Below are 26,436 nucleotides of genomic sequence, written 5' to 3'. Positions count from 1 at the left end.
ATGCATTTTGACTATGTACAATGAACAGCTCACACTTTCAACTCACTCCCTTACTTCCATACAAGCAATATAAACACCAAGAACAGAGTCTCTTTCAACTAACACCTTTAATAACTTGTGTGTTTTCTGACCTAGAGAACACAACTTACAAGCCAGAGGTAAAACATAATCAGAATAGTTTTTGATTTCAAACCAAACTCAATAATTTTGTTTCTAGGCAGACAAAAGTTCTAACATCTACATTTCAGAAGTTGTAATCCAGCTGTACTTGTAACCACATCCCAAAGTCAACTGTCAAGTCACCGTCTGTACCATCTATCAGTTCATCATATCTACTCCATACCATTCTACTGGTCAATCCTATAGCAACAGCCCTACAACACCATCTGTAATGTACAGTCCCAATCATAGAGATTGTTGGCTCCAAACGTTTCCCCACACCTACAAAAGTATACAAACAAGTAGAAATTATACAATGCACAATCCAAGTAATGGTCTTTAAAGGGGGATCACCACTCCAGGAAATAAAGGCATAGATGACATAGGGCTAACCTTTTGTTGGTGTGTTAAGCTCGGGCTTCGCCTAACACGTCAACAAAAGGTTAGCCCTATGTAATTGATGAGGGTGCACAGTACAGGGATACTGGGATACTAGTATACGAGTACAATTATGCAGTAGATACCGATACATGTAACATAACCCAAGTTTTAGCTATTTATGCGAAGCTCAGAGGACTGAGACTAAGATGACATGCCCCTGTCACAAGTTATGCAGTGCTTGGATGAGTTAAATGTTCTAAATCGCGATTATATTTTAAAAAGAAGAAAAAAAGATAAAAGATAGCTTGCCTGACTACCCTATCAAGTCTAAACATACCTGTTGTTGTGGAGGACGAGACTGCTGTGGTAATGGTGGTCGTACAGGTGGAGGCTCTGGGTGTTCTAGGTGATTACTTTGTAGAGCCATACTGTTCCACATTCCATCATGCACTTGGCTTCGGTCCCCATCACTGAATATAGTTGGATCACTAAAACTATTACTAAATATTGCACCAGAACCCTGTCAATAAATCAATAAACACATCACTATTAAAGTAACACAGTATGTAAATGACATGATATTTTAAACTTTAAATGGTACAAGCTGAGATAAAAATAAAAAATTTATGCACATGAAAAAAACCTAAAATCTTGATTAAACTATTCTAGTATAATGTTAATGTCAATATATTGCTGCTATAACATTAACAATTGTCTTTTGCTGTTGTTAGAAGAGTTGATTGTATAGACGGGATTTCCTCGACTTTTTTACACATATGATGAATTACGTCATTGGATCGTTTACGAATTATATCTTAATACCAGGTTTGAGTTCAGTCAATTGTAAGTGATAGTTAAGTATGTTTCAGTATGTAGACTACTGCAAGTACCTTCTACACATGTTACAAAAGTTACACCCAAGAATGCATAAAGTCAGCTTGTGTCCATTTACGAAAACAAAATGCAAACACACAAGACACACTCAAACTGTTTATTGATAACCAAAGGCCATACAGCAAAACAAATGCTGTTAACAACATATGCACAAAGCAGTAAAGAAACCAATCTGGGATTTACTGGTACCCAAATATTACATTCATGTCATTTTTTTCATCATATCTGAATGTCTGGTAAAAGGTGCACCAGTTGTTTGATAAGTTTCAACACGTTTCAATAGTTGCATTAATGTATGAATATTTGAAACCAACAACATAAAAATCACAACCTAAGACTATAAAGTTACAGACCAGTGTGCCCTCTAAGTCAATTTGACGTGCCACTGATGCACACAGTTTCTAGTGACGCACCAAAATTTGGTGTTCCCCTATTTCTTACTATGTGGTGACTCACAAGAAATCAGTTTTTCTCATTTTGACTCACAACAACAAACTTTGGCTATCATTACAGGGCACACTTACAGACTATGTTTAAATTTTCCATATGAGATTACACAGTTTTTATTATTAAACATTATTGGCAAACCTGTGTAAGTCTTACCTGCACCATAGGGCCATGGTTTAAGACAGGACCTTTGGTAGGGACAAAGCCAGGTAATGCTGTACTGGGTAGAGCTGATGTGATAAAACCATGCATTGGAGGGGGAGGGTGTGACATTGGTGGAGGCAGACTTTTGTCTGGTTGAGAAGCATCTAGTAGGGTTTGTCGACCACTCAGCCAGTCACAGGGGTCACCTGCAAAGGTCAAAAACACCACACATGTTAGTAATTTCTACTAGAGACTGTACAATGACTAATGTGGGGAATTGAAAAAACAAATAAGTTGCCACTGCTGTGCAAAAGTAATCAAAATATTCTGACAGTTTATGGTACTCATTTACTGTTATAATTAATCACTGACAATCATAACCCTCAGAAAATGGCAGGTATTTGCTGTGTGACTGTATGACCCCCTAAGTTCACTCAGTGTCCCTACATATACAGGTTCAACATTCACTGAAATGATCCAATGAAATCTTATTGTGGAAAAAAAAACATTGGAATACAATGGAATTGATGGGTTTTTTCTCACTCAGAGAGTTATCAAAAAACAATAATGTCCAACTATACAAAGTGCAATATGAGACCTCTGTTCTGAATAAACTGGTGAAAGATAAATTTCTGTGAACTTTAAGTAACTGAGATGTACCGAACAAGCAGTGCCTCCTATAGAATTGTGAGTCAGTTTTATTCAGTACACTTGTACATTAAAACAGACGTACCGGAGTTTTGAGAGAATGACCATATGCCTGTTTGTTGATTAATCTCACTGGGCAGAGTTGAATAGCCACTGTTGACATTGGCCTTTTTCCTCTCAGTACCGATTGGTCTGGGCAACTTCCTATCTTGACTATTGGGGACAGGTGACTCCATTGCCACTGGTGATGGTGAGGTGCTTGAAATAGGAGAAGATGTTGGTGAAGATGCCGGAATTGGTGAGCCATCTTTTGACGAAGTTGTTTGCGATGATGTAGGTGAGTGGGCAGAATTTTGAGGTGGCAAAGGTGAAAACTGGTGATTGGAAGGTTGTATGAGAGGGTCAGGTGATGGGGAAGGAGCCGACAAAGATCCCTGGCTGCTGAAGGCTGGAGAAGTTGTACCACTGAGATTAGTACGGTAACCAGGTGCTTTACTTTTATGGATGTCGTGACCCTCTGTGTTGACCCCAGACTGGTTGCCGACTCCACTTCCACTCTCCCATACAGTTAAACTTCTTGTCTGTGCAACTTGAGAAAATAAATTGTAACCTGGACCAGATGCTGATGGCTGGGGATGTGGGAAAGGTTGAGAAGGTCGACCACCGCTGTGTCTACCTTGAACTATTTTAGAAGCAAATGTTTCTGTAGCTACTGCACGTTTGAGACCTGGTGTTATAGTTAAAGGATTTGTTGGCTCTTGGAACAGCTGTCTGGCCGTTGTCTTCTTTGCCGTCATATCGTTAGAACCAATAGGGTCGCCTTGCCTTGTAGATATAGACTGAGTCACCAATGGGTGTGTACCCCATCCCCCAACGGCAGTAGTATTCATCTGTAGATTAGTCTGAGAGCTGGGTACAATAAATTTCTGAGTTTGTGGCTGTGCTGGAATTGGAGCTTTGAGTGGGTGGTGCTGGCTACTAATTGTTGATGATGGTAATGGCTGTGCAGCAACTCCTGATGTCACTGTAGATGGTTTGGTTTTAACAACTGATTTGCTCTGTGTGGACTTGACTGAACTAGTGCTAGTTGATATTTTTGTTTTACTGCTACTACTACTTTTTACTGACTTGACTGACGTGGTGTTCTTTGTCGAGTGGCTGCTGGATTTGATTGAAGATGTTGATTTGGATGACATGACGGTTGTCATGGTTATCGTGACAGGTGTTGATACTCCTCCCGTTGAGTGTGACTTTTTAGATTTAGGCATGATTTCCATTAACTCTTTGTCAGGATCTTTTATGAGTGCTGTGATCAACTGATGAGCCTGTCTGGTTGCGTCAGCTGATCCCCTGAAATCATACAGAATGAAAGATAGAACAATCAGTGTCCTGATTTTCAGTAATATCAACAAATAGCCTTTCAGCAATCATACACCTTAGTAAGTCCATTATTTATTTTGTTTGTTTTTACAACCCATAACACCAAAGTAAAGTGGTTTCTGTATGTATCACAATCATTTATAGTATCCATATCAAGTGTAAATGTATACTGTTTCATTTGCTAATTGACCACATTAGAAAGGCCACATGCTAGGCTTGTAAATAAACCAATTGAAACAGTATACTTTTACACTTGATATGAATGCTGTAAACGAGTGTAGCACATTGAGAAAGTACTTTACTTCAGTGTTACTCGTAAATAGAATCTGTATTGTTTTCCATTTTGGGTGGTACATGAGAGAAACAGAAAAAAGATCATGTTTAGAACGTTCAAAAAAACTCTTAAATAAGATCATGAAGTTTTGACCACTTGTTGAAATCTTTGTGGAGTTCTTTATTTTGTATTTCTATCAATAATCAATAATTTACTCAATGACTTTTTCAGATCAAGAGGTTTCTGTATAAAGATAAACAGCAGTTATGTGGGGAAAACTCAGTACAAATATATCAACAGACTCATACTTCAAACAACTTCAATTTCAAATTTGGTGTGAAAGGTATACAAAACACCCTTACCAAAAAAATGACTTCCAGTTTACTACAAAATGTTAAAGATGAGTAGATTAGATTAGATTAGATTAGATTAGATTAGATACCTGATGGTAATGACTCTATCTCCTCCTTTCTGTTTATCAATATCAATGTGAGCACCAGATACTTCTCGGATCGCATTGATGTTACAACCTCCTCGACCAATCACACGACTGATAGCAGCTGCTGGTACACTAACTCTTTTGGACCTATGAGAAGAAAGATTACATACGGTCACAAAACTGTCATATCTTGATAATACTGGTACTCACAAAGTGGCAGACTGAGGTTACACATGTGTAGTACAACCTTATGTGATCCAAAGTGTGATGCAAATTGCCAGACTGAGGTTACCCGTGTGTAGTACAACCTCATGTGATCCAAAGTGTGATGTCACAGAATTCCACTTACAAGTCTATTGTTTTGTACACATTTAATATTAAAAATAATCACTTTATTCACCCCAAATAAATATAACAGTGGGCAAATGGGGAGTCACAAAATAGCTTACAGCTAGTCTTGGTGAATAAAACTATACATAAAAGCACCTACTAAATAAATAAATATACTAAATTTCAGGTAATATTTTAATATTCACTGGCATACTGTATGCCCAGTATCACTTCCAATACAATCCAATGGAAGGGACACACTAGGGCAATATTTTAATATTCACTGACATACTGTATGCCCAGTATCGCTTTCAATGCAATCCAATGGAAAGGACACACATTGAACCAGCGCAATATTTTAATATTCACTGACCTTCTTACAACTTCTTTCCAGGCTTCTTCTCGTTTTGGTCCTTTCTTAGGACTGGATCCTATTATTGCTGGACTTTTGGTCTTGACTGTAGGTAAATTATCTTCATTGGGAATCAAACGCTCCAATTTTTCTGTATCTCTAAACATGGATAGAATAATATAGAGTATAAACATATGTTAATGTTAGTTTTATCTGGTAACATTATATTTCACATTTAGAAATCAATATTCCACAGAACCTGATTTATATTACTGAGACAGACATTTAACCTTATAACATAAAACTATATCAAATAAAGTTGACATTACAGCCAAATATGGAACAACATAATCATCAGGTTTGGTCTGTTGTTTAAGAAGTCAATTGTATATTTCCACTACAGTGTTTTTGCAAAGGGCGGTAATTAGGTAAAATATACAGGGATTCCCATGTCACTTTACCGAGTTGCCAAACAAAATTGGCAAAGATTCTATGAGAAATACTACCTTGTTTACCCTTTCCCTCTTTCTGTTAACCAAGGTTCCCGCAACCATAGCAAAAACACTGCACTGCACTTCTCATGATTGACATTACATTTGAATCCAAGCATGTTAAATTACATGTACAATCCATAAATTATCAGTACTACTTCTAATAAATTACAATCACGCCACTTTTCACTTGGTTTTTTTAAAGTAAAAATCCAAACTTACATTACTGAGAGAGTTTGGGACAAAACATCTCCATTACTGAGTTTCCCTTGACTTTTATTCAAAACTCCAATGTCACCAAAGTCGTCCAGTTCTGCCACTGAAGATGTTGACCTCACATAATTTCCGTTTCTTTTTTGGAGAGAACCACTCTGATTGTTGTTATTGTTACGACTCAGACCCTTGTGGTTGATTTTTTCACCACCACCACCACCTTTAACACCATCTTGTCTCTCCTTGGTCGTGGGGCCACTGGGTTTGACTTTAGATTTACGATTGCTGGCAGTAGTTTTGGTACAATTTTTCCCACTTCTTGATGATTCTGTGTAAGTTGTCAACGTTGTCCCAATGGTGGTGGTGGTAGTAGCACTAGGTGGTTCTAGTGGTAAAAACTCTTCAACTGTACAACAAAAAAGTAAAATCATTATCAGCATATAAATTTCAATCAATGTATAACTGTCAACATAGCACACATTGATTCTATAATAATGACTCTAACCATTCTCTAAACTTTAACCCACTGTTTGGATAAGCAAAAGATCACACAAGACTATCTCTAGTTTTTACCTTTTTGATAACTGTTCTTGATTTCTTCACCTATTTCTGTTTCCTCCTGTTCTTGTTCCTTATTGTTCTCTTTGGTGGACTGTTTTTCTTTCCTTTTCTGTTTCCTGCGTTCCCTTTTCCTGGCAGCCGCTGCTTTCTTGTTCTCTTCCCTTGTCTACAAATTAGAAGGTTTAAAAATTCAGGACTTGGGGAAAATTATTCAAGTCACCCACTTTCCCATTTTTCAGAAGAGGGTACTCCATCATTCAGAATAATGAAAGCTAAAACGTTGGTCATGGATAGCAGGGCTTGAAATTAACAGTACCCCGGTAGTCCTGTGTCCTCAGACTACCAATTCTTGTCATGGGACTACCATACTTTGCAGCTGGTAGCCCACTCAGGCTGATGCAATGATTTTAAAGGATGGCAGATTTAAAAGAAATAAAAGTAATTTAACAACAAATATATTTCGATAGAGGAACTCTGTTTTGAATATGGGACTATTGTCACTGTCCTTGTACCCACCTTCTCAGACTCCAGTTCTTCCAGTAGAATGTTAGCATTCTTGTTTGCTTCTGCTGCCTGCCTGTCTTTGGCACTTACAATGATTTCCATGCATTGATCACACTTTTTCAGCAAGTCCTGCAATGCAGCAAGTCAAAACTTAAGTTCATGATATGGAGGATATGGAGAAGCACATCCTAACCCAGCATTTTGCAACATACATGCAGGGGCTTAGGAGTTGTGATTGAAGATTTATAATTTATCTTGTGCCACTACATTTATTACATTAAATTTTGTAAGTGTCGCACAGACTTAGTACTTCACAATATCTCACTTCTTTAGCTGTGCCAATGACTTAATGCACATCTAAATCTTCCTTACTAGTAGCTATGTTAGCAGAGAGGGAAAACCAGTGTAGATAAGTACATACCTTATCAGATATAGTTGCTATGTATCTCATACATTCCGAGTCTGATGGGAACTGATTGACATGTTTCACCATCCATCGTACCACCTTGACGTGCCCCTTCCTGAATGCAGCCATCAGACATGACACTTTCCTGTTGTCCTGAGCATCTATGTCAGCAGCAGCACTTACTAATAACTGCTGTACATCCAAATGACCACCTAGGTGCAGAAACAAACACAACAGTTTGAATTTACCAAGTAAACTGACAAAAAAATCTGCTCTATCCATCCCTGTACAAGTCCTGCCTTTTTTATTATTGACAGCTTACCTTTTGGGTACAAACCAATCACACAATCTAAATAATCCTGACACTGTAAGTCAGTGTTTTTCATTAACTAGTTTCATTTTCTCAATGAAAACATATTTGCCATAAGATTTCAAAGCTAATGAGGGCAACACAAAGTCATGTATTGACTACATATCATTGATAACTATCAATTTACAGTGCTAATTTGTCACTTACCATTACAAGCAAGCCATAGCGGAGTGTTTCCTTTCTTATTCCTAACATCAACCTGTGCTCCTCTGGATAGTAACAGAGCCACAAATCTGTAATGTCCTTTGTCAGCTGCAATGGTCAGGGCAGTATCACGAGATGAAGGCACTGGTGCAGCATTCACATCAGCACCTTTATCTAGTAATACACGACCTACTTCAGCATATCCACCTGAGGCTGCCTCCATCAATGGTGTTAAGCCAGTCTGCCAGGGTAAATGATATAAAAAAGGTTATTTAAAGTTAACAGTCGTGCTCAGACAAATAAATTGTCTGGCACTTCAATGCCAGTCAGTGTTACCATGTAGGTATGCAATTATACAAGTTTGCCGTATATCTCTCATTCCAGACTCAATTCTGTGCTGTTATCATTATTTCTCCAACACCTATGTAAATTTCATCTTGAGGGTACACATCTATCAATATATATCCTGTATACCACCACCTTTACCTATTGTGGTATAAAGTATGACAAACTATTCAAGTTTTGCTGAATTTTTTCCCCTTTATGTTACCCAAGTTCCCCCACATACTGAGCCAGAATACTAAACTATCATGTCAAAGGTGACAGCATCTGTAGCTTGAATTCATTACATGTAACTTGTCTTACCTTAGCTCTGTGTTCAACATTAGCTTTCCTGTCAACTAACAGACTGACAACTTCATGCCTGCCTTGAAAACATGCAAGGGTGAGCGCAGTGTTTCGATTGGTTTCGATCTGAGCATTGATATCACTACCCATATCCAGTAACAGTTTGACAGCCTGTGTGTGTCCATTCATGGCAGCTAACATCAATGGTGATATTCCAAGCTTACTTCCAGTCCTGTCAAAATCAAAGCCAAGATTAGGATTACAATTTGGGTGAGAAATATAGCTGTCTGCCAGAGTTTTAGATAAATCTGGTCTTGAGCAATAGAATAATAATTAATTTACAACTTGTAACACTCTAAGTAAAGTTTTCTGCTGTTTGCCACAATTGTTTATACTAAATCATACCATTAATATCAAATATAAAATATCATTATTTCAATTGCTTAAATCATAAGACTAGTATGTGGCCTTCCTAACATGGTCAATTTGTAAACAATGTTGTCAACTAACAAACAGTCAACTAATAACTTGGTGATGTTGCCACAACTGTTATTATATCTAGTACTACATGACATGTAGATGTTTAATGTAATCACTTACAATTTACTTGCTTTGCACTCAGTTTTTTTTTTGCATGTGACACCAGATTCACTACTAACCCCCCCCCCTCCCTCTCCCTCTCCCTCTCTCTCTCTCTTTCTCTCTCTCCCTGTCTCTCTCTCTCTCTCTCTCTCTCTCTCTCTCTCTCTCTCTCTCTCTCTCTCTCTCTCTCTCTCTCTCTCTCTCTCTCTCTCTCTCTCTCTCTCTCTCTCTCTCTCTCTCTCTCTCTCTCTCTCTCTCTCTCTCTCTCTCTCTCTCTCTCTCTCTCTCTCTCTCTCTCTCTCTCTCTCTCTCTCTCTCTCTCTCTCTCTCTCTCTCTCTCTCTCTCTCTCTCTCTCTCTCTCTCCCCCTACTTTTGTCGCACGATGGGGCCACCTAACCTACCTTGAATTGATCTCTGCTCCATGACTCAACAACAACTTAATGATGTTAACATAACCTCCAGATGCAGCCAGACTTAATGGTGTGTAGTCTGACACATTGCGATGTTCCTTGTTGGCACCTCTGGTCAGTAGTAAATCAACAACCTTATAACACAAACAAAATTGATTCAGACAATACTCTTTTCACTGAATAAGGTTCCAGTGAATTCAAAATTCAAAATCTTCCACAAAATTATGCAAACTAAATAATTACCATTTGTTCACCCAGATGTTTGTTTCTAATTTTATCTTAGAGTTTAATGTACCATAATGTCAACAATCTATGTCACTGTTATAGCAAATGTGGACACAAACTCATTATTACTCTGATAATTGAGCCTTCTAAGTTTACTAAGACAGACACAAACTTAAACTATTGTCACATGTTGATACAGCAGTGATAAACTATTGAATGGATGGATGTTGGTTTAATTATAGTCTCAGTAGGAAGGCACGGTAGAGTTTTATTGACAGAGTTCATTAACTTGCAGTATACTGTTTTAGTACTTCCAATGTTTATACTATGTTGATCACAAGGTGATTAGAATTGTACAACAGAGGAACCGGTATCACCTACTTGTGTAATCTACCACTTCCAAGAACAATAAATTTAGTTTTCACCTATTTTAGTAAACCGAAGGCTGGATTACCAGAGTTTTATCTATCTACATCAGTACAAACATTTTCATTATGGTTACTATGGAAACTGTGGTAAATGATTCTTATCAATATTAATAACTAGTCTGAATACAAATAGGTACATAAAAAATAAATTCATTCCATTTCTTCACTCACCTCAAATCGTCCACCTGAACATGCCAATGACAATGGCGTATCTTTAGTTCTCTCTGACTGAGCTTCAATATCAGCACCATGTTTCAGTAAAATCTCACACACCCCAACATGTCCTGCTGTAGCAGCTAAGATCAACGGAGTGAATCCTGCAGTTTGGAAAAAACAGACAATCAATGACTTTCTCAATCAACATTTCAAGATTCACTATTCACAGAATACAGAAAAATTCTTTAGATGTAAACATGGACACCTAGAAATAAAGATTTCTGAAAGTGATGAATAAGAATATCTACATTATTTAGCTCATGTACAAAATGTATATGTCAAATCATGGTGTTATTCTATAAACTATACTATTCTGATAAGTTAACTACAGATGTCACCATTACAAATATTTTGAATTCAGATAATACCATATGCTAAATAACACAGCAGTTTTTACAGACTGAATAATTCAAAATAAGCACTTTCTGCTTTATCTCTATTGCCTTTACTGGTAGACAGAAGAAGATACAGTAACCATTGGTAGGTATTTAGAAATGAAAATTTCTACTCACAGAGTCCATGAAAGTTTCTACTTTAGTCATATCAATTTTGAAAGACGGACTCCAAATTTCGCTAAAATCATTAACAATGTCAGGGGTGTACTATAATGAGCTGTCACTATGTGTCTAAATCAAGATCCCTGGAGTACATGTATGTATGCCTCTGATGATGCTGATGGGCATCTAGGAATTACCTTCAAAATTGTTACTCTGCGAGTACAATTTTCATTTACGACAATGAGTCGAGTCCATAAACAAATCTCACATTACAAGGTACGTGTACATTCATATCCTACCTTTTTTATCTCTATGCTCAATTGTTGCACTCTTTGCTAGAAGTAGAGACACAAGTTCATCATGCCCACCGGCACATGACAGTGTTAATGCAGTATCATGGTTGCTCTCAGTCTGAGCATCAATGTCAACAGCTGGATACAAAGCTGGCGACACATGTCCGGACACTTGGGGTGATACATGGGGTGACATGCTTGATGACACAGGTGATGTATTGGGTGTATGAGGGGTTGCTGGGGATAGGACATTGGGAATAGCTACATTCTGGGCCTGGACCTCTGTTTGTAATCCAATTGTTGTAGACATGGCATCATCTGCATGGAAAAGAAGGACAAGGATGATCAGTTGAAAAAAATATACAAATTAGTTGGGGTCTTAATATTAATAACCTTTTTCGTATAAAGTACATTTTTTTTTAACAAGAGAAAAAGATTTAAATTCATGATTAACCATACTTCAAAAGTCTTGTGTTCATTCACTTTACTTCTACATACTAAATATGTATAACACTTCTCCCTAGTTCTCTTCTCTGCCAAAATAATTTCAAAGTGTGAGATAAGAATGTTTTAAATTTTTCCTTGTAGTAATATTACAATTCTACAGAGACCACATTGAAGTAAAGTGGGTCAGATGTTTACCTGTGATCACGACTCCCTCCTCCTGACTAGTCTGTATGCCTGCAGCCATCAAACACTCGTCACTCAATGTGGTTTGTGTTCCACTGGTGACCGTCAATGTAGTTGTAGTTGTTGTTGTCATCACCAGTGAGCTACTAGGAAGTGTATTATCTGCAACACTACCCAGGAAGATGTTTTCCCCAAGACTCCCATCCATGGTGTTACTTCCTGGGTTGCCTTCCACGACGTCATCTCTAGGATCCATGGTTAGTAAATTTTCATTTGGATTACACATAAATTCCTCAGTTGTTGGGTTTTGACTTTCTAACTGTAAGATTGAGCTGACATCAGGCAATGGCATAACCATAGCACTGCAGTCAGGCTCACTCTCTGGGCCACTGCCATCATCAGCATTCAACTCTTCTGCATCACCATCAGCAGTTGGCCAATTCACATTATACAACATCTTTTTAGTTTCCTTGATACTGGTACGTGCCCTATCTTGTAACTTTTTCTCCACCCTCTGAAGTTCTTCCAGTATTTCTTGTTTCTTCTGTATTTGTTTTTTCAGTTCTCTGTTATAGTTTAACTCTTTGTTGAGTTCTTGCTGGGCATCTACCGGATTGGCGAGAGATTCATCATCTTGGTCATCGTCATCAGTGGAAGCCTGAGTTAGTGCCAGTAAATTTTGAAGATTTTCTTTTGAAGGAAGAAACTGATTACTTTGACAAGAATTTTCATCTGGTAATGGCCCTGATGCACCTACAACAAAGTTTAAAAAAAATATTATTTAAAGTTTGAAATTGGAAACTAGGAAATAAATACCATGTGAAGTGTATAAAGTAAGGATAAATATGTCTTGTTGAACTGATACTCTCTGAACAGGGCACCAAAAAATACATTTTCGAATTCTTTTAAAAAACTTTTGAGCCGAGTTATGTTGAAAATATCAAGTCTTCATTTTTGTTTGTAATGAAATATTGTACAGAAGACTAAGCTGGGTCAAAGAAGGCCAAAATATCACAAATCTGTCAACATTTCAAAATATTTCACTGTAAAGCTTCATGTAATGTTACAAGTTATGTTGAAGCAACCAATATAGTGTTGAAATGTCAAAAACACCCCTATTGGCCTTTGTAGGAGGTTAGTTGGTTGACCATGAACGCTTTCTCTATTAACAGCCCGTGAACTTGTAACTGAAAAATCAGTAATTTCCATGGATACTAAGCATACAATCCGTTTGAGTATATTTTGTTGTGTCAAATCACCAGTATATGACCAAGTTGACCATTTACTGAAATGCCATCAATGTACAAAATAACCTTGACACTAAATGTGTTGTATGTTAATTTTCTGCTGATTTTTCAACACAGACCCGGAGTAGCATTGCCCTTTACAGATGAGGTTTTTCATTACCGAGTTCACACACTGTATGGAGAGAATGCCAGCTAAATTGGCCATCAAACTTTATACAGGGCTTCACCCTTGTACATATAGGTGGGTTCATTTTGTTTTGGTTTCAATCAAGTAACTACCAAGGTGGTTAATACTCTACAATTCTAACTGCCTCTTGTAAAACAAAACTGAAGATAACAGACCACTTTTGACAATAGTGCTTTCCCTTCAGCACAATATTGTGAAGTTGACTAACCTGTTTCTAGTTGTTCCTCTGCAGGGAGGGTGACTTCTGAAGGATTCTTATCAGGTTCTTGAGGTGGAACTACAGTTGGCAATGCTTGCGTTGGTACTCGTGGGATCTAGTACAAATTTCATCAAAAAAATAAATATGGAATAAATTTAAAACAAATACTTCAGCCTAAAAGTGACGTGTATGTTTCTCTCAAAGGACAGAGAATCATATTAATTTAATGTCTGGTTTTAACAAACAATCCTCACAAACCTGTCTCTATCGATGTATACTACAAATTAATGTCACTGAAACTTTGTGAAAGAAAATGACCACAGATTAGACAATCAGTCATAGACTTGGCATTTGTGTTGGAGACAAACACATGAAATGTAATGACTTTTATGAATAATTTCAAAAAGGTGAACATACGTGTAGATGTATACATGAACAATATTTTATAGAGAACTGCCATCCTCAATTTAATTTCATTTTAATCTCCAGCAGTTTCTTATGTTATACCAATGTCTGTACGTATTACATGTGCGTGTGTGAATGTGTACTTGTCTGTCTGTCAAATTCTATTTTGTTGGTTCAAACTGTACACATTTATAACACTGGAACAATAAGTACATACATGCAAACACATGGAAATTTGTACTTGTTGAAACTGAAACATCAAACCCACTACATTACTTCTAGCAGTAACAACAGGTGTTTATCTTACCTCTCCCTGCTCACTGATTGGTGGAGTCAGCTGAGAGCAATCTATGGGTACACCAGGTGTAAACATGTTGGTTGGATACTCCAGTAATAACGAAATGACTGCAGTATGACCACCTTTGGCTGCTTCAATCAGACAAGTAGAACCATCCTGTAAAACAAATAATAAATATGAATGGAGTATGTATTGAACTTGACAAGGTCAGGTGAAAAACTTCAATTTTCACACCAAACACACTGCTCTTTGTCCATAAAGGTCAAACATTAGGTAACATGCATACATTCACTATTATAGTGTTTGACATCTGTGCCGGGTTTGATTGAAATTGAATAGTGGGTGTCAGACATATGGCTGACAGATAGATGGACATGGGTCATTCCTATGGTTTCCCCTCCAGGCTACATTTGTAGTTGCATTTAGACTTACCTTCAATTTGTGAGTTGGGTCTGCTCCATGTGCCAACAACAATTCCACAACAGATAGATGACCTCCAGCACATGCCAATGACAACACACTGTGATCATTGTTACTGGTTGTACGATTCACATTAGCACCTTGTGAAGGGAAACATACACATTGCATTACAACAATTGTTGTTTTCATAAATCTTTCATTGTAAGCACTCAAACCTTTGCTTGATCAGCTGGTTTCATAATTTAAGTATACAGAATAAGAATTCCCTTCAAAGGGTTGTATTGTTTTTTAAAAAGAAGACATTTCATGTCATAAACTCACCTCTGCTGATGAGAAACTGGACAGTACATAGGTGACCAGCTCGGGCAGCTTTCATCAACGGAGTACGTCCACCTTCGGATTCATGCTCCTTTAGACAATGAAAGAAGGAATCATTTGATTAAAAAGTGTAGAAGACAGATGAAATGCAAATGAACATAAATTACTTGTAATAGTATTGACCATCCTCCCATATTTAGATACCAAATGCCAATATTTTTTTCTTCAGGCTAGGAAAATACGAGTGACCTAAGCGGCCTTGTCACTATGAGTCACTAGACAAAGGTTCTATCTGCAACAACTTATTATAAGTAGGTAACTTTTGCTTCGAAGAGTGGGGGGATTGAAATTCAATAGCACCCTCAGTTGTGAGTTAATACCAAACTGATTCCTCTGGTGGTTGATTGACATTGCACAGTGCCCTCAAATTGTGAGCTGACATCAAACAGCTCCCTCTAGTGGTTGACTGACTTACCAGTTCAGCTCCAGCTGCCATCAAGACATCAGCAACATCAGTATGACCATTCTCACAAGACAATGTCAATGCTGTATCTCCTGTACTTGTTTCAGCATGAACATTGGCACCTAGGTCAAATAATGGTTAAATTTAATCATCATTTTATTCACATTTTAACATTATTTTTCAGATAGCTTGAGAGTGAGTACTTCTTCATTCTAGTCAGAGACTGTGAGAAGAATGACCCCTAGCTAGAGGTACTTTTAGTTTCTAATCAAATGGTAGCAAATTACTCGACACACAACTTTAACTGATCAGTCCTGAATCACAAACAATGTCTGCATACCTAAGCTCTCCCATTCCAGGAGAACGTACTTCAAACAACACAGCCCCTTTAGCTATTATACGTATTGGTGCATTGTCACATACCTTTATCAAGTAGGAATTTAACCAACTCCAAGTGGCCTTCCTGGGAAGCCTCCATCAATGGTGTAGAACATCCTTGTTCAATATCTGCCCCAGCCTGGAGAAGGATGTCTGCCACCTCAAGAAAGCCACCACAGCAGGCTAATGTCAGGGCAGTTTCTTGTGTCTCCTCAGTCTGAGCATAGATATTGGCATCTACAAAGTACAAGAGGAGTTCTTCAGTCATTCATGTTTTCTATACACTGCCCAGTACAGTAACTTATGTTTTTAGCTAAACACTGCCCAGTACAGTAACTTATGTTTTAGCTAAGTCTTGGGAACCCAGTAACACAGAAGGGAAATCAGGTAAAACTTAGTATAGGTTGAGTACATCTTGTGCATCTCTTAATCCGCTCTATGTGAAATCAATATTCACTGCATATAACATGCAGGATTTTGTGTTACTGTTAACATAGACAGCATACTACATTACTTTGTGGACATGTCATCCACATACCTTGTGCAAGCAGCAAATCCACCATCTCCTCGTGGCCTTCCCTTGCTGCTTCCATCAGTGGTGTATACCCCTCATCATTGACTTCCTCAATGTTGGCACCTTGTCCAATCAGCAGTGCGGCTAATTCAACATGACCCCCACATGCAGCTAGGGTCAATGGACTTTCAAAGCTGTCGGCAGGCATATTGACCTAGAAACAAGATAAACACAAATATCAACAACACAGTCAATGACAAATGTCTGTATATATCCCTTGCAGGAAATGTTGTTTATTTTACAAATACTATCACACAGCATAGACTACTAACCACTCAGTGTATATATTGTCATGTTTTAACCACATATAATATTCAAACACTGCAAATATACAAATAATCTCAATTGAAAATTATCTTAGTTAAGCCCGCAATTCAAACAAATAATTTTATCTGATTTTGTGGTATCATCATCAACTGTACGGATGTTTGAAAGTCGTCTAGATAAACTGCGGGAAAACCAACCTTTGTATTATGATCATAAGGAAAACACTAATTGAAACTTCACTATATAGAGACTGTAGTGCAGAGGAACCTCATGACTAAATAAACACAGAGCTGAGAGTACAGGCCAGATAGGACACTTCACTATATAGAGACTGTGTAGTACATAGGAACCTCATGACTAAGTTGGCACAGAGTGCCAGTACAGGCCAGATAGGACACTTCACTATATATTGTTGCACTGTAAAGGACTATGTCAGGGGTAACAATTGTAAAGTATTTTGAGTAGTGTGGGAAAGCGCTCTATAAAACAATATCATTGATATTAATTGCACTATTTGGTGTAAAAATGAGAATAACTGACCTGTGCTCCATGGTCAAGTAACAACTTTGCAACCTCTACATGGCCATCCATTGCAGCCTCCATCAATGCAGTATGCATTTCATCAGTTTTATGTTCATGGTCAGCTCCTGCTTCTAGTAACAGTTTCACCATCTCCAAATGACCTATATCAAAATATTTGACGTCAGTAAACCCACACAGAGAGAATTTCACAGCATATTAATATACACCTTCAATACATTTCAATGGAACTTTTTGAAAAGAGTGACTGAGTTGTGAAACTAATCAAAGTTCAAGTCATTGAATTCACTTCCTTTGAATAAATTATCAAATGAAACTTGCTGACATTTTACAAATGTATATCCGTACTCGTAACAGTAAATCCACACCTTTCAGACTTTTACCTAGGGCTTTGCTCACATTCATCTCGGACTTCGGTCATAAAAAACTTCAGTTATCTTTATAACAACATACATGTATAAAACAGCAAAGTTCTTAACCTACCCTTGTAGCATGCTAGGGTCAATGCACTTTCTTTGAATTCACCAGAATGTGCATTGATTTGTGCTCCTCTTTCAATCAGCAATTTGGACACAATAACGTGTCCGGCACTGGAAGCTTCCATCAATGGAGTGTGTCCGTTTTCATTGACATCTTCTAGGTTGGCCCCATGGTCTAATAACAACCTGACCGTGTCTTCATGTCCAGCATTACAGGCATACATAACTGGTGTGTTACCTGTAGAAATATGGTATGATTGCATTGATGTGTATAGTGACACAAACACTGAACTATTCAACTTTGTATATACTACCAAACCAGAAAGACTATCGAGTTTCAGTTAGGCATCACAATAAATCTAACATAACTTTACTTTGCTACAAATTACACAAACAATATAAAGGCACTGATAGTGCACATTACATTTGATCTCATTGTGAACACAAATTAACAGTTCTGCATTTGAATATTCTTGTTTGAACTGACAGTGTTGTTGATTTGTGTTCACAGAGAGCTAAAATGTATCATTTTATATGCTTGTGCACTATCAGTGTCTATATTTCATTTTATATAACGTGTAGCAAACAATGTTACATGAGACATTTTAAACATGTGCCGACAAATTGAAACTCTATAGTCACTCTGGTTTGGTAGTAATAAGTTGTGTACTGACGTATATTTGACATCACAGTAATTTTGACATAATCTCCATATCTCATTCCTGTTGAGTGTCGAGATATGAACACCACGAAACTCAATCATACAACAACCAAAATAATCTCACTATACCACCTCCAAGTCCTTGTTTCTTAAAGGTCCATGACAAATAACATGATGTAAGAACTTGGAACTGAGTAACAAGCTTTCATCATTTCCTTCCAATGAATTTTCATCTACATTGTCTCTCTAAGCCCTACTAAAACTCAGTAGCTACACTATTCAGTAGAGTGGGGAAAACTTACCAGTGGATGACTGTGCATTGACATCTGCTCCATGAGCTAATAACAGTCTGATAATATCACAATATCCTCCAGATGATGCTTCCATCAATGGGGTACAATCACCTTTGATTCCCCGGTCTTCCACATTAGCATGCATAGCTAGCAAAACCTGCAAAATATGTACAATTTATCTGAAGACCATTTTCATTGCAGAGAAATGATGTCGCCACAGTATCATTCACGTCTTTTGGTGATAAATAATCAAATGCACTTTTCCTTTGCAAGAGATTACCACATGCATTAAAACAAGAAATCATATTTTTTTCCCTCAAATGCATGAGACATCATACATACCTGTGCTAACTCATAATAACCAGCAGAACATGCCAATGATAATAAACTCTCTCCTTCTTCAGTAGTTTCATGTACACTTCGTCCTTCATCTAATAGTTTCCTTACTGCATTCACATCTCCTTCAGTGCATGCATCAACCAAAGATCTGATACTGGAGAAGCAATATCTATATGTTAAACGACTGATTGCTAGACAAGTTACTTATTGATCATCCCAGCTCCCCCCCCCACCCCCACCCCCACTGGGACAAGTCACTTATCGCATACCCCTGTGCACAAGCCTGAACACCTGACCCCCACCCCCGACAAAACATATGTTGAACACTTCCTGTGGACAAGTCTGAACATCTCACCCCAAAAAATCATATGTTGAACACTCCCTGTGGACACGCCACATGTGCAACACTCCTTGTGGACCAGTCACTCCTTGAACTCCTATGTACATGTATTTCATCATCTGACACATCTCAACCATACATTGGCCTAAAGTCAGAAGTACTAAACATGCAAATATACTGGCAGTCTCAACTCATACTAAGTACATGACCAGTACTAGACATGATGCTGGATACTAACCTATCAGGAACTGTTCCTGATCCAGATGTTTCTGCTCGCATACGACTCAAAGCAGCTGCTGCTTCATCTAGTGCACAGCTTACAGATGACGTCAGTCTCCTTAACACTTCAGGATCAGTGAATGCTTTTCCATCTACAGTAGCTAACTTACCAATACCTGCAACACAGAAAGTGAAAAAGATATCAGTGTATGAATAAACACAGGGAATCAATGTCATGAGTTATGACTAAACAAACTAGAATCTCACCAATTCATAAACTTGGCAATAATCAAACAAATACACATGTATATCAACATGTGCTTTACTATACTATGGCTTCTGCTGTCATCACCATTTACGATGTGAAACTTGAATATTTTCCCTTCACACACACATCAGATTGCTTTACATTTAATGATCTAGTAGTAGTAGAACAGAAATTTATTTTTGGAATCTAGTTTTGAAGCAACTACGTAGCTTTCATCCGAATCACTCAGACATGATCAGCGTAATGATGTTATGCCGTTTGGTCAGGTGACCTCACCCGACAGTACACTATTGTTAATAGGTGGGGAATGGTATCCACAGTCATGGTTGAGGGAAAAACCTCTTAGCCTTACTTTGCATGCCCAAAGTAACAGTTGGAGTTGTTGATAAATCTCATCATAACAATTCAAATCAAATTTATTTTACAATTACTAAATGTAACAGTTTACTACAAATCTATCATTTCCAAGTCTATTCATTGACAAATGTATTTTGTTGTTTTGTTTGTATTTTGTATAATATTTAATCTACATCTAGTGGAAATAAAGTATTATTATTATTATAATAAGTTACCTGCAGCTTCCAGCAAAGCTTCTAATTTTTCCTGTGTATCAGGATCAACTATTTTTAAATCCCCACCAGTGCTATTTAATTGTAAGAGTTTAGAAGCCGTGTCAAGGATTGGTTCCCCTTCTAAATCTTCTTGATCCAGAATAAATGATTCTACCTGTAAATTCAAAACACATATATACAGAGAAACATTAGAGATGACAGTGGGCTATACATAATATAGATAATGCACTATTAGATAATATATTTTTAGACAATACAGCCTACAGTGTAGAAGGTAGTAAAATCAATTTTAAGAGTTCCTTCCACAACAGAAATATATATCTTTAGACTAAGATTTGTCATCTTGTTCAGCCTTATAAACCTGATAGCTCTGAGTGCTGGCTGAGACATGTACAATGTAGTATGGTATGAATGTTGCATCTTACAGACTAGTCAGTCTCTCATCGAAAGAAAAGAGACCATGCATTATCATGACTTGTGTACATGTTACGGTCTGTTTGGTATTTTACTTGAGGGTTATTCTTGGGTAACATTTCATTCAATCTTCATAACACACAAAGAAGACAAAAATATGCATTTACACTGTATGTTATATACATTTAACAGATGCAACTGGAACATACCATTATTACTGGAGGTACTGTTCTACAGAAATTGTCAAGTTTAACTGGTTTTGAAGAGTACACATACATGTATACAATGTACAAAATGTACATATACAGGTGTATATTTGTATAAATATATTTCTACTACATGTATTTGGAAGTTCCTTCCTGACTAGACATACTGCATTTGTACATGTACATGTAATTCTCAAAGACTAATTTTTATGCCTACATGTACATGTATTTTTTGTCCAGACTGGTTACCAGGTACACTGTACATTGTGTTCATGTACAAAAAGACATTTTGGTCACTACTTATTTTTGTGTTTTTGTTTTCCAGTGAAATTAGTGAAAATACATTTTTAGCGAAAATTTCCTGATTCACTGTACATGTACAGTATCTCAAATTTAGCCATGTATTAAAATACATACTGTGGCCTTAGGCTTTCTATACCGTTTGAAATATGTAATGATAAAAATAAATTTGAGATTGAGGTGGAAATGCTTCCTTGAAAAAGAGCGCTTTCACAAAAGTAACCAAAAGCATCCATGACTTGTAATTTTGTTCCACTATCTCTGTATAAAGGACGCTCATACCATGATACATTATGTAAACACAGTTCTCTCATCATACATGTACATCATACGAGGCTGAGACAAAATAATGGACATAAAAGAATATAATTATGGACATCTGCATTTGTCATTGCAATGCTACTTTTAAAACATGTATTTTAATTAACATTCTTTGTTATCACAATCCAATTTTCAAGGTCACAATTTTTTGATGAAAAATGAGATGATTTATATCATTATTCATACTACATATATTACATGTACAATATGTCATTTCTTAACATGAATTACAGCTGCAGGCACACTAAAAGTATTTTCAAACCATCTGGTTTTACAATCATACAAGTGTTTGTTGTTTGTTGTGTACTTTGTCCCTGGTTTGTGTTTGTTAGTTAGCTTGTAGACAGAGTTGATTACATCAACACAGGGCAACCTTATTTATTTTTATGTTTCCCATGACCCATGTGACACTTGTTTCTTGAACCTAGCCTTGCAAATATTATTTTTAAAATAACAAAAAATTATCACGTGTCACTAAAATTTAAGACCTAAATAAGTAAAGTGGATCTTAGTAACCTGACTTCAAATGTTATTTCTATGACAATCATGAATTGGAAGCATCATTTTGTCCACACGCATGCACACACACACACACCCACACACACACACATGCACACATCTACACACACACACATACACACACACACACACACACACGCATCAAAACATCAAGGATTACACTGATTGATAACTTAGGACTGTATTACATTGTACTTGTTACTTTTGCACTTCACACACCGATACACTGTACATGTGTACATGTACATGTACATCATTTACAAATGTACATATTACAAACAGAGAAACCCGATCAGTTTCTTCCTTGACTGTGGTGAGGAACACCTGTAAGATGGGTGAGGTCCCGTTACTACAGTAGATTTTGCCAATTTTTGTATCTAAAACAAAAGCACTCTCCAAAACCTTGGATGATACATGTATGTCCTCTTCAAATCATGACAACAACTGGACTTTGTAATACTTTTTGTTACGTTTTAACTTTTTTGCATATCACTGATGTAAAAATAAAGCAGTACATGTGCATGTACATGTAATTACATAAATTGTATTTGTTGATACATGTAGTGGTGTACATGTACATGTATGTGCTACAGTTGTATCAAAGCAAGATTGTTTCAATGGGACATCATTACCACAGCTCTTATCAGTTTTGATCCTACGAGTACAAATGTAAGAATCTGGACATGCATATTCCCATCTTCCATTGATCACAAAACATGTCATTTTTTACTTGGGGTTTTGGAACCCCCATAACAAGGCAGTGGCAAATCACATAAAACTGGGCCAGATTCCCATACAGTACATGTATGTAATTGCTTGAAAACACAAATAAAATAACTGGGTGCACCTGGACAACACTGGACCCAAAACATCACTGTGAGAACGATTTTGCACTGGTAATGATTCTCACAACTACATTGTATTTCACCAATTTCATCCTCTTAGTCTACTCCTTCATATCATCTGACTTTTATCATGAGCTACAATTGTACTGTATAGTACACAATATACAATGTACATTGTCCATTTTGTATGTTCACTGTGGCAGAGTTGTTCAGTGAAGCAGATTTTACCAACTTACTGTAGGCATGATACAAATGTAGATACATATACATACAATGTATATCATCAATCATGTACAACTCAATAATATTTCACTAGTTTTAGAAATCACTGTGTTCAATGCATCACCAGTGCTTGCCTTCCATGTCAATTGGACATGCCATCAGCAAACAACAGTTTCCTGTGATAATAATTTGGTGTTCCTCCATCCATTACTATGTGATGACTAACAAAAAAAACATGTTTTTGTTATTTTCACCCACAACAATATTTGATACCTTTCATTAGAGGGCTAGTGCAGTGCTATCTGTGGCATCAAATCTCACAATCTGTCTATGAGATGATTTTATACCACATGTAGCAGTGCTATCCGTGGCAACAAATCTCACAATCTGTCTATGAATTGATTCTATACCACATGTAGCAGTGCTATCCGTGGCAACAAATCTCACAATCTGTCTATGAGTTGATGCTATACCACATGTAGCAGTACTATCCGTGGCAACAAATCTCACAATCTGTCTATGAGTTGATTCTATACCATATGTAGCATCTGGACAATTAAAGGACATACTGCTCACTCATATTCAAATTATGTTCATGAAAACTCTTAATAATCTTTATTTATACTGGATAGTTCTTTAAGTATATAAACACTTGTCTCCCAAGAAGTTCAGTGAGGGCCATCCCTCATGGGTTCAGTTTTAATGCAGGAGGAAACCGGAGTACCCGTGGAAAGCCAGCGTTGTTTGGTAGAGTCAAACTGAATGACACTTCTTACTTACAGAGTGGTAAATTTAATCAAACCCTGAATGGATTCAAACCCCAACAGCAGTGGTAAAAGGCAAGTGGTTTATACAGAGATATAATACATATTAGTATAGTTTTAGGTTGAAGTTTAAATGGCTTGTCAGAGGTAGAGGTAAAGTAATAACTACACTGTATGGTAGTAGTAATGGTACATGTAGGTTAATAAGGTAGAGTGATTGGAAGAAACCCTTGATTATCAAGACCAACACACGACGGAACCAGCGTATGATGTCTACTGGGGTACATATACAAATGTACATGAAAAATGAAAATGAATATCTCAGATATATCCAGACAAGTTAAAGGCCAATGTCAGTTTATGATTAAACTTTCATTGCCAAGTACAGCAGAGCTACATGTATAGTTAGAAATTGTTTATGAACATAAGAATGAACCTTTATCATAAATTACATGTACATGTATGGTTCAACTAATACAACAGTGTTACTATCCAAGTGTCAGTGTTTTTGCTAAGGTTGGGGAACCAGTAACAGAAAGGAGGAATCTGGTAAAACTGGAATAGTTTCCAATCTTACATAATTTTGGTGGGGAACCCTGATAATAAAATGACAGGGGAACTCAGGTAGATTTCACCTGCTTACCATCCTTGACAAAAACACTAACTGAAGACTTTATGTTTAAAATTAAATATTGAGGTTTTATGTTGTAACATTTAGACATGTGGTCTGTGTTGAATACTATAATATATGTGTGTAGTGAATTCAATATGAGAGAATTGGAGTGAACTTTATACATCCAATGTCACATGCAAGTGATATCTGTGAAAGTAAACATGTCCATCTAGATCTTGATCTTCAGGAAAATCACTGAATTAACTCACTATAAATCTGTGAATTGTTCTGCCCTAGCCAAAACGTTTTCAGTCATAATAAATTTACATACTAAAAGACTATACATGTGTATAAAAATTATAAATATACAGATATATCACTAATACATGTATTCTGAAGAGACCTACAGGTTACATGTACATGTGATTATGAATTCACAAGACAATCTTCGTTCCATCAGTAATATAATTGAATTCCTTTTATTCGTTTTTTTTGTAGAGTAGACCTTAGTTGTATTGCTATGATTGTTGTTATCAGCATAGTCAATAACTAGTTTTTGTGGTGATCTAAATACTAAATAGTAGATATCCTTCTAAGTTCTTGACAAAAATATGAATGATCTTATTTCAGTTCTTTTAAAAAGCAAGAGAGACAGGATAATGTACATGTATGTTTCGTGGATCAGTGATCTGACGGGTAGACCACATCAAACTACGAGAGAACAGACTCATTGGACATACACTTGGACACATGGCGCTAGTACTAAATTGAATATCTTCATCATCATATTCAACATGGACGATGATGTAACGTGACCTGTTTGTCGACCCGTCAATTTTATGATTTTAAAGAAATCTTTAAGGTTTATGTCCCCAAGCAGTCTTACTGAAACAACTTTAACTTACTTCTGACACTTCTTCTTCGTCACTTCCCGAGAGATCAGCCATGAAATCCTGTTGCAGGGCTGCTAAAACCTGCGCCTTTTCCAGAACAGAGGCTGCTTGGGGAGTCGAAGTCACTGAATTCTCAACATGCGCGCTCATTTTCTCAAATTCACTTGTCTTATCTCCAATTTTCTGGTCAACATTCTGCATTTTCTCAATGTCTTTCTCCCATGTAATATAGTGTTCTTCGGGGCCAGGAAAACTATAATTTTGCTCGTATCTGTTCAATATTTCCACTTCGTATACCTATCAGTCCACCCGCCATGTTGATGAATGCCCGGATGTCATAGACTGCGCAGTTTGTTTTGCGCACAGCATTTTAAGTCTCTTTTTCGTCTGTGATAACGTGGCCAAACGTTACTATGTATTTAAACTGCCATGTGGCGTTTTCATATGCCTTTCTCTTTTCTTTTGTTTTAATTTATTGGTAGGTTTGCGTGAAATGATGACACGTGGGATTATAAAATGGCTAAAGTATCCATTCGTCGAGTAGGGTAGCATATAGTTGAATGCATATGTACAGATTTATAGCAGATACAGTATATGTATGAATCTATAAACTGTCAGAGATAGATCCATGATACAAGTAAGTTGTGGCCTAGGGGCAAATCAAGACAAACAGCCACATATTTCATAAATGCGTCTTACCACGGGATCTTGACTTATAAGTGAAACAGGGTTACCTGCAAGTTTCGATTATACTTCCATGATGCTATGCACTACAGCCAGGATAAATTCTTGCCTTCCTGGGCTCGGGGAAAAATAACCATAATTA

The 26,436-nt window shown here is 37.0% G+C and overlaps 1 protein-coding gene across 2 annotated transcripts; it reads right to left on the bottom strand.

Annotated features, from left to right (window-relative positions):
• Positions 1-95: 95 nt before the first annotated feature.
• LOC144452320 (ankyrin repeat domain-containing protein 17-like) lies at positions 96-25,919 on the bottom strand. Of its 2 annotated transcripts, none has more exons than XM_078143393.1 (30): positions 25,623-25,919; positions 20,514-20,667; positions 19,693-19,849; positions 19,118-19,268; positions 18,785-18,932; positions 17,826-18,059; positions 17,343-17,485; positions 16,500-16,689; positions 16,007-16,198; positions 15,596-15,705; positions 15,124-15,211; positions 14,815-14,942; positions 14,392-14,538; positions 13,689-13,794; positions 12,059-12,799; positions 11,423-11,734; positions 10,582-10,727; positions 9,749-9,891; positions 8,783-8,996; positions 8,141-8,378; positions 7,639-7,835; positions 7,230-7,346; positions 6,726-6,879; positions 6,162-6,558; positions 5,470-5,607; positions 4,770-4,913; positions 2,759-4,023; positions 2,038-2,231; positions 878-1,060; positions 96-441 (listed from the first exon to the last, which is right to left on the bottom strand). In XM_078143393.1, the coding sequence occupies exons 1-30, from the start codon at positions 25,809-25,811 to the stop codon at positions 406-408; spliced, it is 6,756 nt and encodes a 2,251-aa protein (XP_077999519.1). In that variant the 5' UTR covers positions 25,812-25,919; the 3' UTR covers positions 96-405. The 2 variants fall into 2 exon arrangements, with proteins under 2 accessions (XP_077999519.1, XP_077999520.1); XM_078143394.1 differs by having other exon boundaries at positions 19,118-19,262.
• Positions 25,920-26,436: the final 517 nt, after the last annotated feature.

This window comes from Glandiceps talaboti, chromosome 22 (genome assembly GCF_964340395.1).
Source record: "Glandiceps talaboti chromosome 22, keGlaTala1.1, whole genome shotgun sequence".
In the NCBI taxonomy this organism is placed as follows: Eukaryota; Metazoa; Hemichordata; class Enteropneusta; family Spengelidae; genus Glandiceps; species Glandiceps talaboti.
This window is presented reverse-complemented; position numbering and strand designations above follow the sequence as displayed.